Here is a 13,980-nt window from a genome sequence, read left to right as displayed (position 1 = left end):
CTACATAGACAACTTTGGTAGAAATCTTGCAGCCCAGAGGGCACAATGTAGCCAAGGTTATTTTCTGTCTAAATGCCACTGAAAGCAATGGAGTGGTATTTGCAATCTTATCCATTTTTATTCAGAAGTATATTTCACAGTTTTCAATGAGACTTAGGCCTGGCCTACAAATGCCATAGAACAAGGTAGTTAAAGAGCTGGCAGAGTTTTGAAGTGCTAGAATGGACTGTACCACTTCAGGTTCCAAGTGAAGAATTATGTTTTTCAAGGTTTCCCTGCAATAATCATCCCCTTGAAGTGGAAAAATAGCATGGCATGTGAAATGGCTATAACCTTTCTCACTGATGTGCTAATTTGTTATTTATTGGGAATTTTAACCTAGAGTAGCATTAAAATGTAGCCCTCCCCTTCATTTTGCTGCACGGCTAGATCAGGCCTTACTAATTGAAGCTAAGCATGCATAACAATTGAAGTTCAGCATGCTGGCAAACCCCAGGAGACTTGGGGGTGGGGGTAATGAAGATTCACAGAATGGCATCCTACAGTGTCATGATGTCATCTCCAACTGCATAACCAGAAGTGATACCACCATAAACCATAGAGTTTCCGGTGAAGGCTAGAGCATCCAGCAATGCAGTGACTTCACTTCAGGTTATGTCGTCAGAAATGACATCACACCATTGTGGAGTGATGTTCAAGCCCCCACAAATCCCCCTGCTCTTTCTACAGTGAGAGTGGGCAACAGGAGGTAGGGGCAGGAATATCCCTGCCCCTATCTAGGAAATGGCAACCCTAGTGCATAGGACTACAGCCTTTGTATATATACTGGTTGACCAGTTACATAATTGTCCTAAGGAGACTCATAATTAAAAATACAGAACAAAAACAGCAAAAGAAGCTAATTATGCTAATCGCAAATTATTCATAATGGATAAAATAGGTACAATATCCATTAAATTATGGTCGCAGTAGGAAATCTCACTCTCGCTCTAGATTGATCAAAACTCAGCTGAAGACAAAGTCTAAATTGCAATCAAAACCAAAACAAAACTTTTCCAAAAGCAGAATGAACGAAACAAACAAAGCAACAAAAAGCCTTTGCATGGCATCTAAATATCCACAGTGAAGATGCCAGGTTTGTTTCTTGGGAAAGGGTTTTCAAGAGGCTAGGTGCTCCAGTGAAAAGGCCCTATCCCTGGTCACTCGGTCCCAGATCCCATGATGAGTCGTACTGAGAAGAAGGGCCCTGGAGAAGATCATAGTGTATGGACAAGTGCATATGGGAACAGATGGGTCTTCAGGCACCATAGTCTCGGACCCTTCAATGCCATCACTGTGAATTGTGCCCAGAGACAATCTGGAAGCCAATATGGATCTTTCAGCACAGTGGTAATATGGTTTGCTTCTGCATTCTGCTGTTAATACCAACGCCTCACCCTTTGGGACCAACTGCCGTTTTTGAAACGTCTTCAGAGGCAGCTCATGTGATTACAGCCATCTTGACTTAATAAACACGAGTCCCGTTGATTTCAATGTAACTAAACCATGCTGAATTTTTAATGTATTATTTATTTAAAACATTTATATGCTGCCAGCTTGAGAAGCCTACTTGAGGGGGCTGACAACAGAAAAGATCAAACCACAGAAGATAAAATCAATAAAATGAACTATTAAAAACCAGCCAATAAAACTCAGAAGCCATAAACGCATAAAAACCTAGAAGCCGTAAAAACACACAAACTCCCACTAGCATAAAAAAAATGGCAGTCTCAGTTATCTTCATAACAGTCCTCAGGCTAGAAGCAGATTGTATAAACAATTTAAAAGATCTAATCCCAGTTAAAAGCCCGGGTAAAAAGAAATCTTTTGGCTTGATGCCTAAAAGAGTGGAATAGGTTGTGCCTATTAACTTTTGCGTGAACATCCTTAACAGTGATCTATTTCTATTTCTTTTCCAGTTGCGAGTTTTCAAGCTGGCTAAATCCTGGCCAACCCTAAATATGCTGATAAAGATCATTGGCAACTCCGTAGGGGCGCTGGGAAATCTGACCTTGGTCTTGGCCATCATTGTCTTCATCTTTGCCGTGGTTGGCATGCAGCTGTTCGGCAAAAGCTACAAAGAATGCGTCTGCAAGATCGCAAATGACTGCAAACTTCCGCGCTGGCACATGAATGACTTCTTCCACTCTTTCTTGATTGTCTTCCGAGTACTTTGCGGAGAGTGGATAGAGACCATGTGGGATTGTATGGAAGTTGCAGGTCAAGCCATGTGCCTTACAGTCTTCATGATGGTTATGGTGATTGGAAATTTAGTGGTATGTAACTTTAAAAAAATTATATATATGTTCTGGGACAGAACAATGCTCTACTAAGAAGTAAAGCACACTGGGCTATTTCAGCGAAGCCCCGTTGAGGGGTTTTTTCTCTATATAATAATCAGAAATTGTGCTAAATGTTTAATATGCAGTCTGAAACTCTGTGCCATGAAGTCGATTCCAATTTATGGTGACCTTATGAATTAATAACTTCCAAAACATCCCATCATTATCAGCCTTGCTCAGATCCTGCATGCTGAAGGCCATGGCTGAGTTTATTGAGTCAATCCACCTAATATTAAGTTTTCCTCTTTTTCTACGGCCTTCAGCTTTTCCTAGCATTATTGAGTTTTCCATAGACTCTTGTCTTCTCATAATGTTACCAAAGTACAATAGCCTCAGTTTTGTCATTTTAGCTTCTTGGGAGAATTCAACTAGATTTGATCTAGAACCCATTTATTTGTCTTTTTGGTGGTCCCTGGTATCCATAAAACTCTCCTCCAACACCACATTTCTAATGAATCAATTTTCTTCCTGTCAACTTTCTTCATTGTCCAACTTTCACATCCATACATAGTAATGGGGAATACCATAGTATGAATTATCTTGATCTTGGTTCTAAAACTAGAACCCATTGATAAGCGCAGAAATGTTTTATCCAGCTGCAAAAACATTTTTAAACACTTCTATGTCAACAGGAGTTACATGATATCAAATCTAGGTCATGGTTTCTAGGGGATGGGATTACATCAAGGTTGTGCTGGATGATAAGACGACTTATTCCAGCAGCATCACTTCTAACCCTGTATCTCTTGAAATCAACGTAAAACTTTGTAATGATGTGTATGGGTGGCATATATCCAATCATGCACTTCTCCACCATTACAGCATTTCTGTTTCTTGGAGAGGGAACAGCACTTTCTCACTACAGTCTCCCAGGAATAAAGTGTTGGGTTGCTCAGGAGGCTGCAGCAGGAGGAGAAAGTGGGAAAGCTGTACTCCATGAAGGCCATGGATGGCTGAATACTTCCCAGTGATCCTCTTTTTGTGCTGTATAGGCAGCCTAGATGGATTAGGACTGAGAAAACTCAGGTTCAAATGCCCACTCTGTCGTGAAATTATTTGGGTGACACTGAGCCAGCATTCTCTATCAGCCTAACCCACCTTGCAAGGCTGTTGTGATAAAATGAAGAATAAAACCAGGCATGTCACAGAAAGAAAGGCAGAATAAAAATATAACAGACGGAGACCGGAGAGGAACTTGCTGTCAGAGCACTGGAATGGGGTGGGAATGACTACCAAAGTTAGCTACAGTTTAGGCTTAATCTAAAGAAGACCAATTTACCATGTTCCTGGTTGTGACGTACTTCTCATGTGTCTCTAGGTCTTGATGGCATACACAGAAGAGTTCTTAGGGAACTCAAATATGAGATTGTTGATCAATTGATGCATCTATGTAACTTATCACTATCATCAGCCTCTGTACTAGAAGACTGGAAAGAAGCAAATATTACACCAATTTTTAAAAAGAGGTCCGGAACAGAACCAGAAAATTATAGGCCAGTTAGCCTAATGTCTGTCTTAGGTAGAAATTAGAAGAAAATTATTAGGCACAGAAAGGAACAAAGCCTGCTGAAAATTGGCATGGCTTCTGCATGCTAAATTAAATTTCTAATCCCCCCTTCCCGTGAATGGGCTGAGGAGAAGGAGGAGAAGGAGAAGAGACACAGATAGCCAGATAGTTACCTGTGTTTTCAGATGGTTTGTAATCAGAACTTTATGGCCAGTTAATAATGGAAGCCTCCTTCCCCAGGAATATAATGCTAACAAGGTAATTGCCATGGGCCAAAAAAAAAAATCTCCACAGGAAACAATCACAGAATTGTACAGTTGAATTCCTAAGGTGGCAAGCTACCATCTGCACACACCAAATGCACACTCCCCCCTCCCCTCTCCACCTGTATATCTGACCAGTTTCTTCTTACCCTCCACGCATCCGACGAAGAAACAGTGTTTCTCGAAAGCTTATGCTACAGTAAAGTTGGGCCCTTTTCACACTGCTTACCTGCTCCTGGGACATGGCGAAATAGCGCACAAAACCCGCGGAAGATAGCGTCTTCTGCTGTCTTCCGCGGTTTTTGCGTACTATTTCACCACATCCCAGGAGCAGGTAAGCAGTGTGAAAAGGGCCAAGGTTAGTCTTAAAGGTGCTACTGGACTCTTTTCAAATGCACACGGTAACTCTTTTATTGATATGTCATATGGAGACAAATGTCCCCATGATTCCAGAATCTTCTAGACTACACCTTGGTTCATTCATGGATTAATTCTGCCTCTACAGTGCTTGGTTTATGTACTAACTGCATCTGTTTCAAGGGCTTTATTTTAGCAGAAGATGCCTGTGTGGAGCAAATGAGTAGGATATCTCTTTTTATTTCCCTCCTCACCTGATTTAGGTACTGAATCTATTTTTGGCCTTGCTGCTGAGCTCCTTTAGTGCTGACAATCTTGCTGCTACAGATGATGATAATGAAATGAACAACCTCCAGATTGCTGTGGCAAGAATAGACAAAGGGATAGACTATGTGAAAAGAAAAATCCACGAATTCATCCAGAAATCCTTCGTGAAGAAGCAAAAGGCTTTAGATGAGATCAAACCTCTGGAGGAGTTAAACAATAAGAACATCTGTGTTTCTAATCACACTGTGGAAATTGGCAGGGATCTGGATTACCTTAAGGACGGAAATGGAACCACAAGTGGCATCGGCACAGGTAGTAGCGTGGAAAAGTATATCATCGATGAAAGTGATTACATGTCATTTATAAACAACCCAAGCCTGACTGTGACTGTGCCAATCGCTGTTGGAGAGTCAGATTTTGAAAATTTAAATACAGAAGAATTCAGCAGTGAATCGGATTTGGAAGAGAGCAAAGAGGTAAGCCTTGATTTATTTTATTTAGAAATCTATAGCTTTTACTTTTTAAAAGATTGTTTTTTTTCTCCATCATGAATTGGTTAATGATGGTATTTATTTTCCTCCACAGAAGCTAAATTCTAGCTCCTCTTCTGAAGGTAGCACAGTTGATATCGGACTTCCTGCAGAAGAGCAACCGGAAGCTGAACCCGAGGAAGCACAAGAACCAGAGGCATGTTTTACAGAAGGTGAGGGAAGGAGACGTGAAGCAAGCAGGTGCAAATCACCTTGGCTCGGCTTTCTGCTGGAAAAAAATAAGCTTTGAAGAAGAGAAACCAAGGTTGCATTTGCTGTATGTGGATATGTCCATAGAACATGAAACTAAGTAATTAGCAGCACAATCCTGAGGGCTGCCTGGGCAGAAGCGGGCAGCCTCTGGTGCAATTGCAGTGGTGCTGGTCCGTTCTGTATAGACATTATGCAGGAGGAAACAGCAACGCACCTCCCTCTGCAAGGCACAGATGGCAAGCATGCCAGAGTCATGGAACTAGACTTGTCCAGTCACAAACAGACAGACAGACAGACAGACAGGGAGGCCGTTGTTGCACACAACGGCTTTATTTAAGTGCAAATTGTGAAGAGGTCCAATGAACTAGGCTGCCAACTCTCTCTGTCCAGTATGGCTCTGGTGCTTTTCCAAGCTGCTCACAAGGCCCATGGGGAGACAGGCTAAGCCATCCTTATCACCAAATGCATCTGAGTGAAGCGGACTCCCAGATCAAAAAGCTGCCCGAGGCAGGATGCTCCAGGAGCCTGGCTGGAACCAGTGTCTGGGTAGAGTGGCTGGAACATGGGGCTGGAACATGCTCCCAGGTCTCCCTGTTGAATCACCACCTGCACAGATGCAAGACAGAAACGTGTAGTGATGACAAATTGCACAGACACCATCTGGCCACAGCTGTGCCTGTGGCACCCTGGCAGGATCCTCAGTCCCATCCCCATGAGAGGGCATTTGCTAAGAGACCCCCCTGAGGCACATGCTGTTGTCATCCAAATGACATGAACTGACCCTGTGAGGAAGTGCTCTTCCACTGCAACTGATGGATACACCACTACTGCACAGGGCTCCGACCACACAAGGCGGTGGGTCCCAGGGTTGCCTGACCAGCTGATCTAAAATGGAGCAGCTGTCAGGTAACCCAACCAACTGTTGTGCCCTGTCTCCCAGTGTGCAGCTGCAAGCATCCCACACACAACTCATAGGCAGCTCTCCCAGGGGCACTGCTGGGAAGGCACCCCACTGTATGACATGGGGCATTGTGCCAGGAGGGGCTGCTGGCCTTGATTGTGGGAACTGGCAATACCAGGGTGGTGCCCAGCCTCATGCGAGGGAAACAGGGACAGGAGAGGACTGCCACAGTGGCTACATTCCCACCCCTGCTTACCTGTCAGTGCACGGTCGCACCTTCAGCTTGCATCCTTGGATATGAGGTACCTGTCAGCATTCTGAAATGAAAAGCATCAGCTACATAATCTGGACTTCGCTCTCTCCCTTGGGTATTAATGCTAAGTGCTCCTCCAGTAGAGCTAAGTGCCCACTTTGCGCTTCCCGCACCACCACCAAAGTGCAATACCATGTGCTATTGTCTGCACAGCAGAGCTCAAAGACAGAGTCCCATGCCGCCCGTCCTACTTACTGACCGATGGGGCACCCTGGCTGGGTTTATGAAGTGATGGGGAGGCACTGATTGGGTTAGAGAAAGGGGGTTGGCAGCCACTGAGACAGGAAGTGATTGGTTGCAGCTGTGATCAGCGCCCCGTGATCCACTGGAGCTTTGGGGCAGGGCTGCAATTGGGGGAGCTCTTTTCTTCAGTTGTCTGGGTGCCTATGAGCTGTGCCATAAATATCTGCCAGTATTGGGAGCATTCCTGGGCTGGTGTGGCTTAGGGACCTGACTAGCTCCAGCCACATCCCTGGCTCCACCCCTTCCCACACTGGCACAGGGCCTTATGCCAATGTCCCGGTGATGCATTGGCACAACTTCCACTGTATCTCGGAGATCTGCCACCATATAGCCTAGTCAGCTCCCAGAGCTCTTTCACTCCCTGCTTTAGGATTGAACTGTTGGGGTTTTTTTCCCTTTAATGGGTTCTCAGATATTAATATATTTTCAGGTTGTGTACGAAGATTCAAATGTTGTCAAGTTAGCGTAGAAGATGGAAAAGGAAAACAATGGTGGAATCTTAGAAAAACCTGTTTCCGAATTGTTGAACACAACTGGTTTGAAACCTTCATTGTCTTTATGATTCTTCTTAGCAGTGGTGCTCTGGTAAGTGAAACCTGAAAAGGAAGTTTTAAAATATGGATTATGTGCAAATTTGCATTTTGTAAACAATGGCTAAATTATGGAACTTTTGAAGGATCACTTAAAAACGAAGAGCACGTGTTTCCAATAATCTCTAGCCTCCATCAATGACTTTACATACAATTATCATTTAGTTTCTAATCAATAATATGATTATTCCTTGATGTTAGATCCAAAGACAGAACTAAAGAGGGTAGGGCCCATAAGATACCAAAGTGGAAGAACAGAAGAGACAGGAAATCAATTGTGTTTTTACTTGCTCTATTCCACACTTTATGTACGTATCCTGTCAACCTCTGCTTACTAAACATATGCTTTTTAAAACAGGAGTGGGGCAAGAAGTTGCAGTGACACAGAACACTATAAGATAAACTGGCGTATTTAGAAACCATGCGAAACCATGGCTTAAATACGCTGTGATTACAATGGTTGACTGAACCTGGCCACTAATCGTTATTTGTTAGTCAGGGGATATAAAACCAAAATCTGGAACCATGTTTGAAGTTGGTTTATTAACCACAGTTAGTCTTAACTGTGTATTTTGTACAAACATGGACATCTTGGCTTCATCCTGGCTAGGGCTGCACTAACACTGTCAGTTCAGCTCACATCCTGTTCACCAATTGCAAACCGGGACCTGATTTTTCAACTACCGGTTTGATATGTCATCAGTCTGTTCATCAGCGTTTGACAGATTGTTTCACTGTATTCCTTCCTAACCATGCAGTACAATTGGCGTTTCATGCATGCATATTCTCATAATGCAAATACTTGTGGAGCAGAGGATTCACATCTCTAACTATGCTGTGTTTCGGTTTTCCCCAAATATAGCAATTTGGAATGAGGTGGTTAAGAAACTCACTTTCATCTCAGCTGGGACTGAGTTTCTAATCCACCCCTTCATCCCTGGAGGGGGATGGATGAGTAAAAGTTGGATCTAGATTCTTTTCAGGAATTTGTAGGATTTTTACACTGAAACAAAACAAAACTGCCATTGTCTTGTAGCTCATAACTTGGTCTACAGGTGCAGCGGCAAGCTGTGTTGGCATGCAGTAGAAGTGCAAGATTTGAGTCTCGTAGCACCTTAAAAACCAACAAGATTTCCTCGGTATTATCTTTTGAGAGTCAAAGCTCCTTTCATCAATTCTATGGTGCTGCTATGGGGCAAAACCATGCATTCAAAGCATAGATCCTTACGGATCCTCATACTTTTTACTCGAGGTTCTTGAAAACAAACAACAAATTGGAAGATTGTATATCATATCCATATTCACACACTGCACAATCAAAAGCATGGATCCAGTGCGTTGTGGACTTCTGATCCATTGTCCCACAATTTCTGTATTTGAGGAAGGTTGAAATACAGCAAAGTCACAGATCTGAATCCTCTGATCTCTTATTTTGCCATGTTTCAGCCTTCCCCAAGCACAGCATTTGGTGGGGTTCTAATCTATCCCTTACAACACCTTTGAATATAGTAAATATGACTGTCAAATGCGTTCATGACAGAAGTCACAACATTCCTAATGCTGACTTCTTTCCTAGCACCACCCTGGGCTGTATTGTAGGTTGGGATACCAGCTGTGTCTTTGCAGGGGGAAGAGCAAAGGAGATTAAACCAGCATTTGAGGGTTTAAATGTTCATCTGGAGACCAAATCCCAGTTTCACAAATTAAACTGTGGTTTCACTTTATGATTGAATTGAGCCAATAAAACATTTTGTCCTGGAGTTAACTGCAGAGACATGCCCAACTAAAGGAAAGACACTGAGAAAGCTGTTCACAGAAGGCTGTTACAGATTATGACTGTGACAGGCTAGATCACAAAATTATACTATGGCCGTTTTCACACGCCTGTTAATGCCTCCAGAAAATCACGCAACACTTGCGGCACGACAGTGTCTTCATAGCGCGATTTCCCATTTAATGGTGTGATGGCATCAGAAATCATGCAATTAAACAGGAAATTGCGCTATGAAGACGCCGTCCTGCCCTGAGTTTTGCGCGATTTTCTGGAGGTTTTAGCTGTGTGAAAACAGCCTACATTTCATTATTTATATAAAGGAAATAATCTGTGTAAGAGAAACTGTGATGGTGACTCAAATGTGATCATTTACTGTAAACTACAGTAAATAGAAGAATTTCTCTAAAAGTGGAACTGGAAAGAGATGTAAGACTTTCTGCTAGTTTCTTTTAGCTTAATAAAAAGTCATGTTAAATCGTTTGGAACAATTTACAGGCCTTTGAAGACATATATATTGAACAGCGGAAGACTATCAAGACCATGCTGGAGTACGCTGACAAGGTCTTCACGTACATCTTCATTCTAGAAATGCTTCTGAAGTGGGTGGCGTACGGTTATCAAACCTACTTTACTAACGCCTGGTGTTGGCTGGACTTCTTGATTGTTGATGTATGTACCTATTATCTAAGCATTGTGTTAGATGGGTCCTCGTTATACATTGTCATTAAAATATATCTATATCTATATATCTATAGAATTTTTGATCAACAGCACAATGCATGCTTCAAGGTATTTTAAAGGGCTGATTCCAGTACAATGTCTGTCATTACATTAGAGGAGGGCTATGGCTCATTGGTAGAACATCTGCTTTGCATATAGAAGGTCCCAGGTTCAATACTCAGCACCATCATTTTAAGGGGTCTGGTAGAAGATGATGTGAAATACCTGTACCGGAGACCGCAGTGACCTACTGCCACTCAAACTAGGCAATACTGATCTTGATAGACACACAGTCTGAGACCATATAAGGTTGTTTCGTGTGTGTTTATTCATTCAGTGACAGGAAAAACAGACTCTGTAAATGTCATGTGGATAACTAGTTCTGCCACGTAACATTTCCATGTGGAACAGATCACGCTGACAAATATTGCCTTGGGAGTGGTTCTTAGTGAGCAAAGTACTGTGATAAAAGCTTTATAGTGTTTAGTTTCTTAGCTATGTACTAACAAGATTTCCAGTGTAGATTAATTTATGTAGATTCTATTGCAACACTTCATGCTGGCAAGCCCCATCAGCTATTATGAATTCAGTCTCATTCTTTGGAATGCCATTTTTTAAGTAATTGAAAATCTCATATGATGGACTTCCGGTTTGGGATTCATGGAGGTCTAACGCAGCTCCATTTGCGGAGCTGACCGGACTGCCGTTTTAACCGGCCGGAGGGGTGAAAATAACCCGCGGCCGACTGCTCTCAGGCGGGGAGCAGGCAAAGAACGCTCAAGACCCTAGGGTGAGCTAGATCTCGGACGAGGGGGGGCTCTACTCAAGGAGTCTCCCCCCCGATCCTTGAAGTCCCACCTTGCGACGGGTCGGCTATAATCTCTGCGGCAGTTTTGGGGCCAATTCGGCTGGCATAAGACCTACATACCCAAGCTTCGATCGGGGAGGGAAGTCGAGAGGAGAATTTAAGATCGAAACAGCGATTACAACCCGAGAAAGTTGAAGAGAAGGTAAAGATCGCTATCTCTTGAAACGGGACAGATTGATAAAAACAGAGAGGAAAGAAAGTAGATTTTTAAACTGCAACAGACTAGTGAAAAGGAGGTGAAGACTCGGCAGGAGTTGTATTTTAAAAGAGACTAAATTTAAAGAAGTTATTGCAAAAATCGGACTATTGTTTTGAATACCTGTGGTTTTGGAGCTGTGGGAAAAAGACACCATCGCGAGACCTGCTGTGGGAAGACGGGAGACAGGAAGTGCGTAACAACAATAGAGTGGCTGGAGGGAAGCGGCCCTTGCCGACGGACAGGAAGTAGGGAATCGCCATTTTTGAAAGGGGAAGGGTCGCGGCTTCAGCGGAAGAGGAAGTAGGCCATCTTGGATTACAATAACATAGAGAAACCATAGAGAAAAGACGCCCGACATTTTGGATACAAAAAAATTAATTTTGGCAAAGATTGGGACATTTGAAAAAAAAGAAAAACGTTTAAATATACGCCACGGAGCTAAGGAAGAGAGCAGATTCGTGGGAGCGAGCTAAAGCAAGCCCCACGATGTCGAAAAAAGAGTGGCAATCGGCAATAGAAAATTTGGACAAAAAACTTATAGACATGATGAAAGAACTTAAGGACACGAAATTGGAGCTTATTAAAGAGGTCAAAGAAGTTACACAGACAGTAAAGTCGGAGCTGTCAGAAGTGAAAAAAGGCGTGGAAACGATTAGTAGTGAATTACAAGGAACGCAGCAGAGAGTTAAAACAGTAGAAGACGCGATGGAGAATTTAATAGACACGCAACAAACAGAGATGAGACTGGTGAAGGGGAGGATGTCAGTTGCAGAAACTAAACACATGGAGAAGCAGCTTCGTTTTCGTGGTCTGCCAGAAATGGAAGGGAAGTCAGCGCAAGAACAGATGACTGAGGTGTTGGCTGATTACCTGGGGAAGGAGGAGGAGGAAATTGTGGCTATCCTAGATGTGGCGTACCGTGTGAACTCGAGAATTGCAACCCAGAGGAAACTACCAAGGGATGTGATTGTGCAGTTTACAACTAGAAACATGAAAGAGAGGATTGTGACAAAACAATTTCAAGATCCATTGGAGATTGATGGCAAGACGATTATCATAATGAAGGAACTGCCCAGATCAGTGTTACTGGACAGGAAAAAATATAAAGTGCTAATTCAGACTTTGAAGGACATGAATATCAGATATAGATGGGAGTTACCGGAAGGAGTGTCCTTTGAGTTTGGAGGGGCAAAAAAACGCATCAGATCTGAGCGGGAGATGGAGAGATTTATCAAGGACAATGAAAAAGACTTACCAACAAAACCATGAATATGGAGTGTAAAGTATTATCTTGGAATGTAAATGGACTAAACTCACCGAATAAGAGGAAAAATATTTTTCATTGGCTACTAAAACAAAAATGTGATATTGTTTGTTTGCAGGAGACCCATATTAGAAAACAGGATGTAAAATATTTAAAATCTGGAAAATTGGGCAAAGAATTTGTAGCGGCCTCTAACAAGAAAAAAAGAGGAGTGGTGTTGTACATAAAAGAGGAGCTGCAGCCAAAATTTGTTATGAGAGATGTGGAAGCTAGATTTGTAGCAGTGGAATGTAATTGGAATTTAAAGAGAGTGTTGGTAGTCGGACTTTATGCACCTAACGGTGCAAAGGAAAGCTTCTTTGAGGATTTAAGGAAGCATTTAGACGATCTTGTATATGACCAGATAATTCTTGCTGGAGATTTCAATGGAGTGACAGATTTGGAACTAGACAAAAAGACTACAACAGCACAAAAGAAAAGAGGATTATTGCCAAAGCTTTTTTTTGAGTTGATTCAACAAGAGACTCTCGAAGACGTATGGAGGAGAGAATATCCTAAAACCAAACAGTTTACTTTTTATTCTGCAAGGCATCTTACATTATCAAGAATTGATATGATCTGGGCCTCAAAGGACTTAGCGTTATGGACTAAGGAGGTAGAAATAATGCCGATGGTAGGCTCAGATCACAATCCAATTATGTGGAAATTTGGAAAAAGGAGAAAAAGGAAAGCCTGGAGAATAAATGAGGACTTGTTACAGGAAAGTGAGAATATGGAAATATTGAGAAGAGAGACAAAGTTTTTTATACAATACAACGTGAATAAAGAAGTACCAACCAGTAAAGTTTGGGACGCGTACAAGGCGGTTGTAAGGGGCATACTAATGGACTTAAATGGCAGAGCAAGGAAAAAGAAAGAGGAGAAAAGACAAGAGATTGAGGAGAAAATAAAGGCCAAAGAAGCACAGTTAAAAAAGAGACCAGGGAAAAAGAAAATATATCAGGAAATCAAAATTCTTCAAGAACAGTTAACAGCAATGAGTAATAAAGAATTGGAGTGGAACCTTAAAAGACTGAATCAAAAAGCTTTTGAGGGTGCTAATAAACCTGGGAAATATTTGGCATGGCAATTGAAGAAGAAAAGGGAAAAGAAAATAATAAATAAAATCTGTGAAGAAAATAAAACGTATCTGGAGCAAACTACCATTAGTAGAGCCTTTTATAAATTCTATGCTAAGCTGTATAATAAAAAAGAAGTAACCAAAGAATCAATAGCATCATATTTGGAGAAAACCAAACTTCCAGAGATCTCGGAAGCTTGGAGAAATAAGTTGAACAGTGAAGTAACTGATGAGGAAATAAGTAAGGCAATACAATCCGCAAATCTAGGAAAGGCGCCAGGGCCAGATGGACTTACGGCTAAATTTTACAAGACAATGGCCAACGAACTGGCACCATTCCTAAAAGAGGTGATGAACGGAGTTTTTAGGGATCAAAGAATTCCAGACACTTGGAGAGAAGCGAATATATCATTGATCCCAAAAGAGGGCCAAGATCTGACTAACGTGAAAAATTACAGGCCTATATCATT

General features: G+C 42.1%; 1 protein-coding gene across 7 annotated transcripts in view; it reads left to right on the top strand.

The window, feature by feature from the left end:
• The window catches only part of LOC129323705 (sodium channel protein type 1 subunit alpha), a 101,436-nt gene that overhangs the window by 52,280 nt on the left and 35,176 nt on the right, over positions 1-13,980 (top strand). For all 7 annotated transcript variants that reach the window (XM_054970304.1, XM_054970297.1, XM_054970301.1 and 4 more), the window contains exons 15-19: positions 1,959-2,315; positions 4,772-5,251; positions 5,361-5,478; positions 7,406-7,560; positions 9,835-10,008. In XM_054970304.1, coding sequence (XP_054826279.1) covers positions 1,959-2,315; positions 4,772-5,251; positions 5,361-5,478; positions 7,406-7,560; positions 9,835-10,008 — 1,284 coding nt within the window. The remainder of the gene's footprint in view (positions 1-1,958; positions 2,316-4,771; positions 5,252-5,360; positions 5,479-7,405; positions 7,561-9,834; positions 10,009-13,980) is intronic.

Source organism: Eublepharis macularius, chromosome 2 (genome assembly GCF_028583425.1).
Source record: "Eublepharis macularius isolate TG4126 chromosome 2, MPM_Emac_v1.0, whole genome shotgun sequence".
NCBI classification, from domain to species: Eukaryota; Metazoa; Chordata; class Lepidosauria; order Squamata; family Eublepharidae; genus Eublepharis; species Eublepharis macularius.
This window is presented reverse-complemented; position numbering and strand designations above follow the sequence as displayed.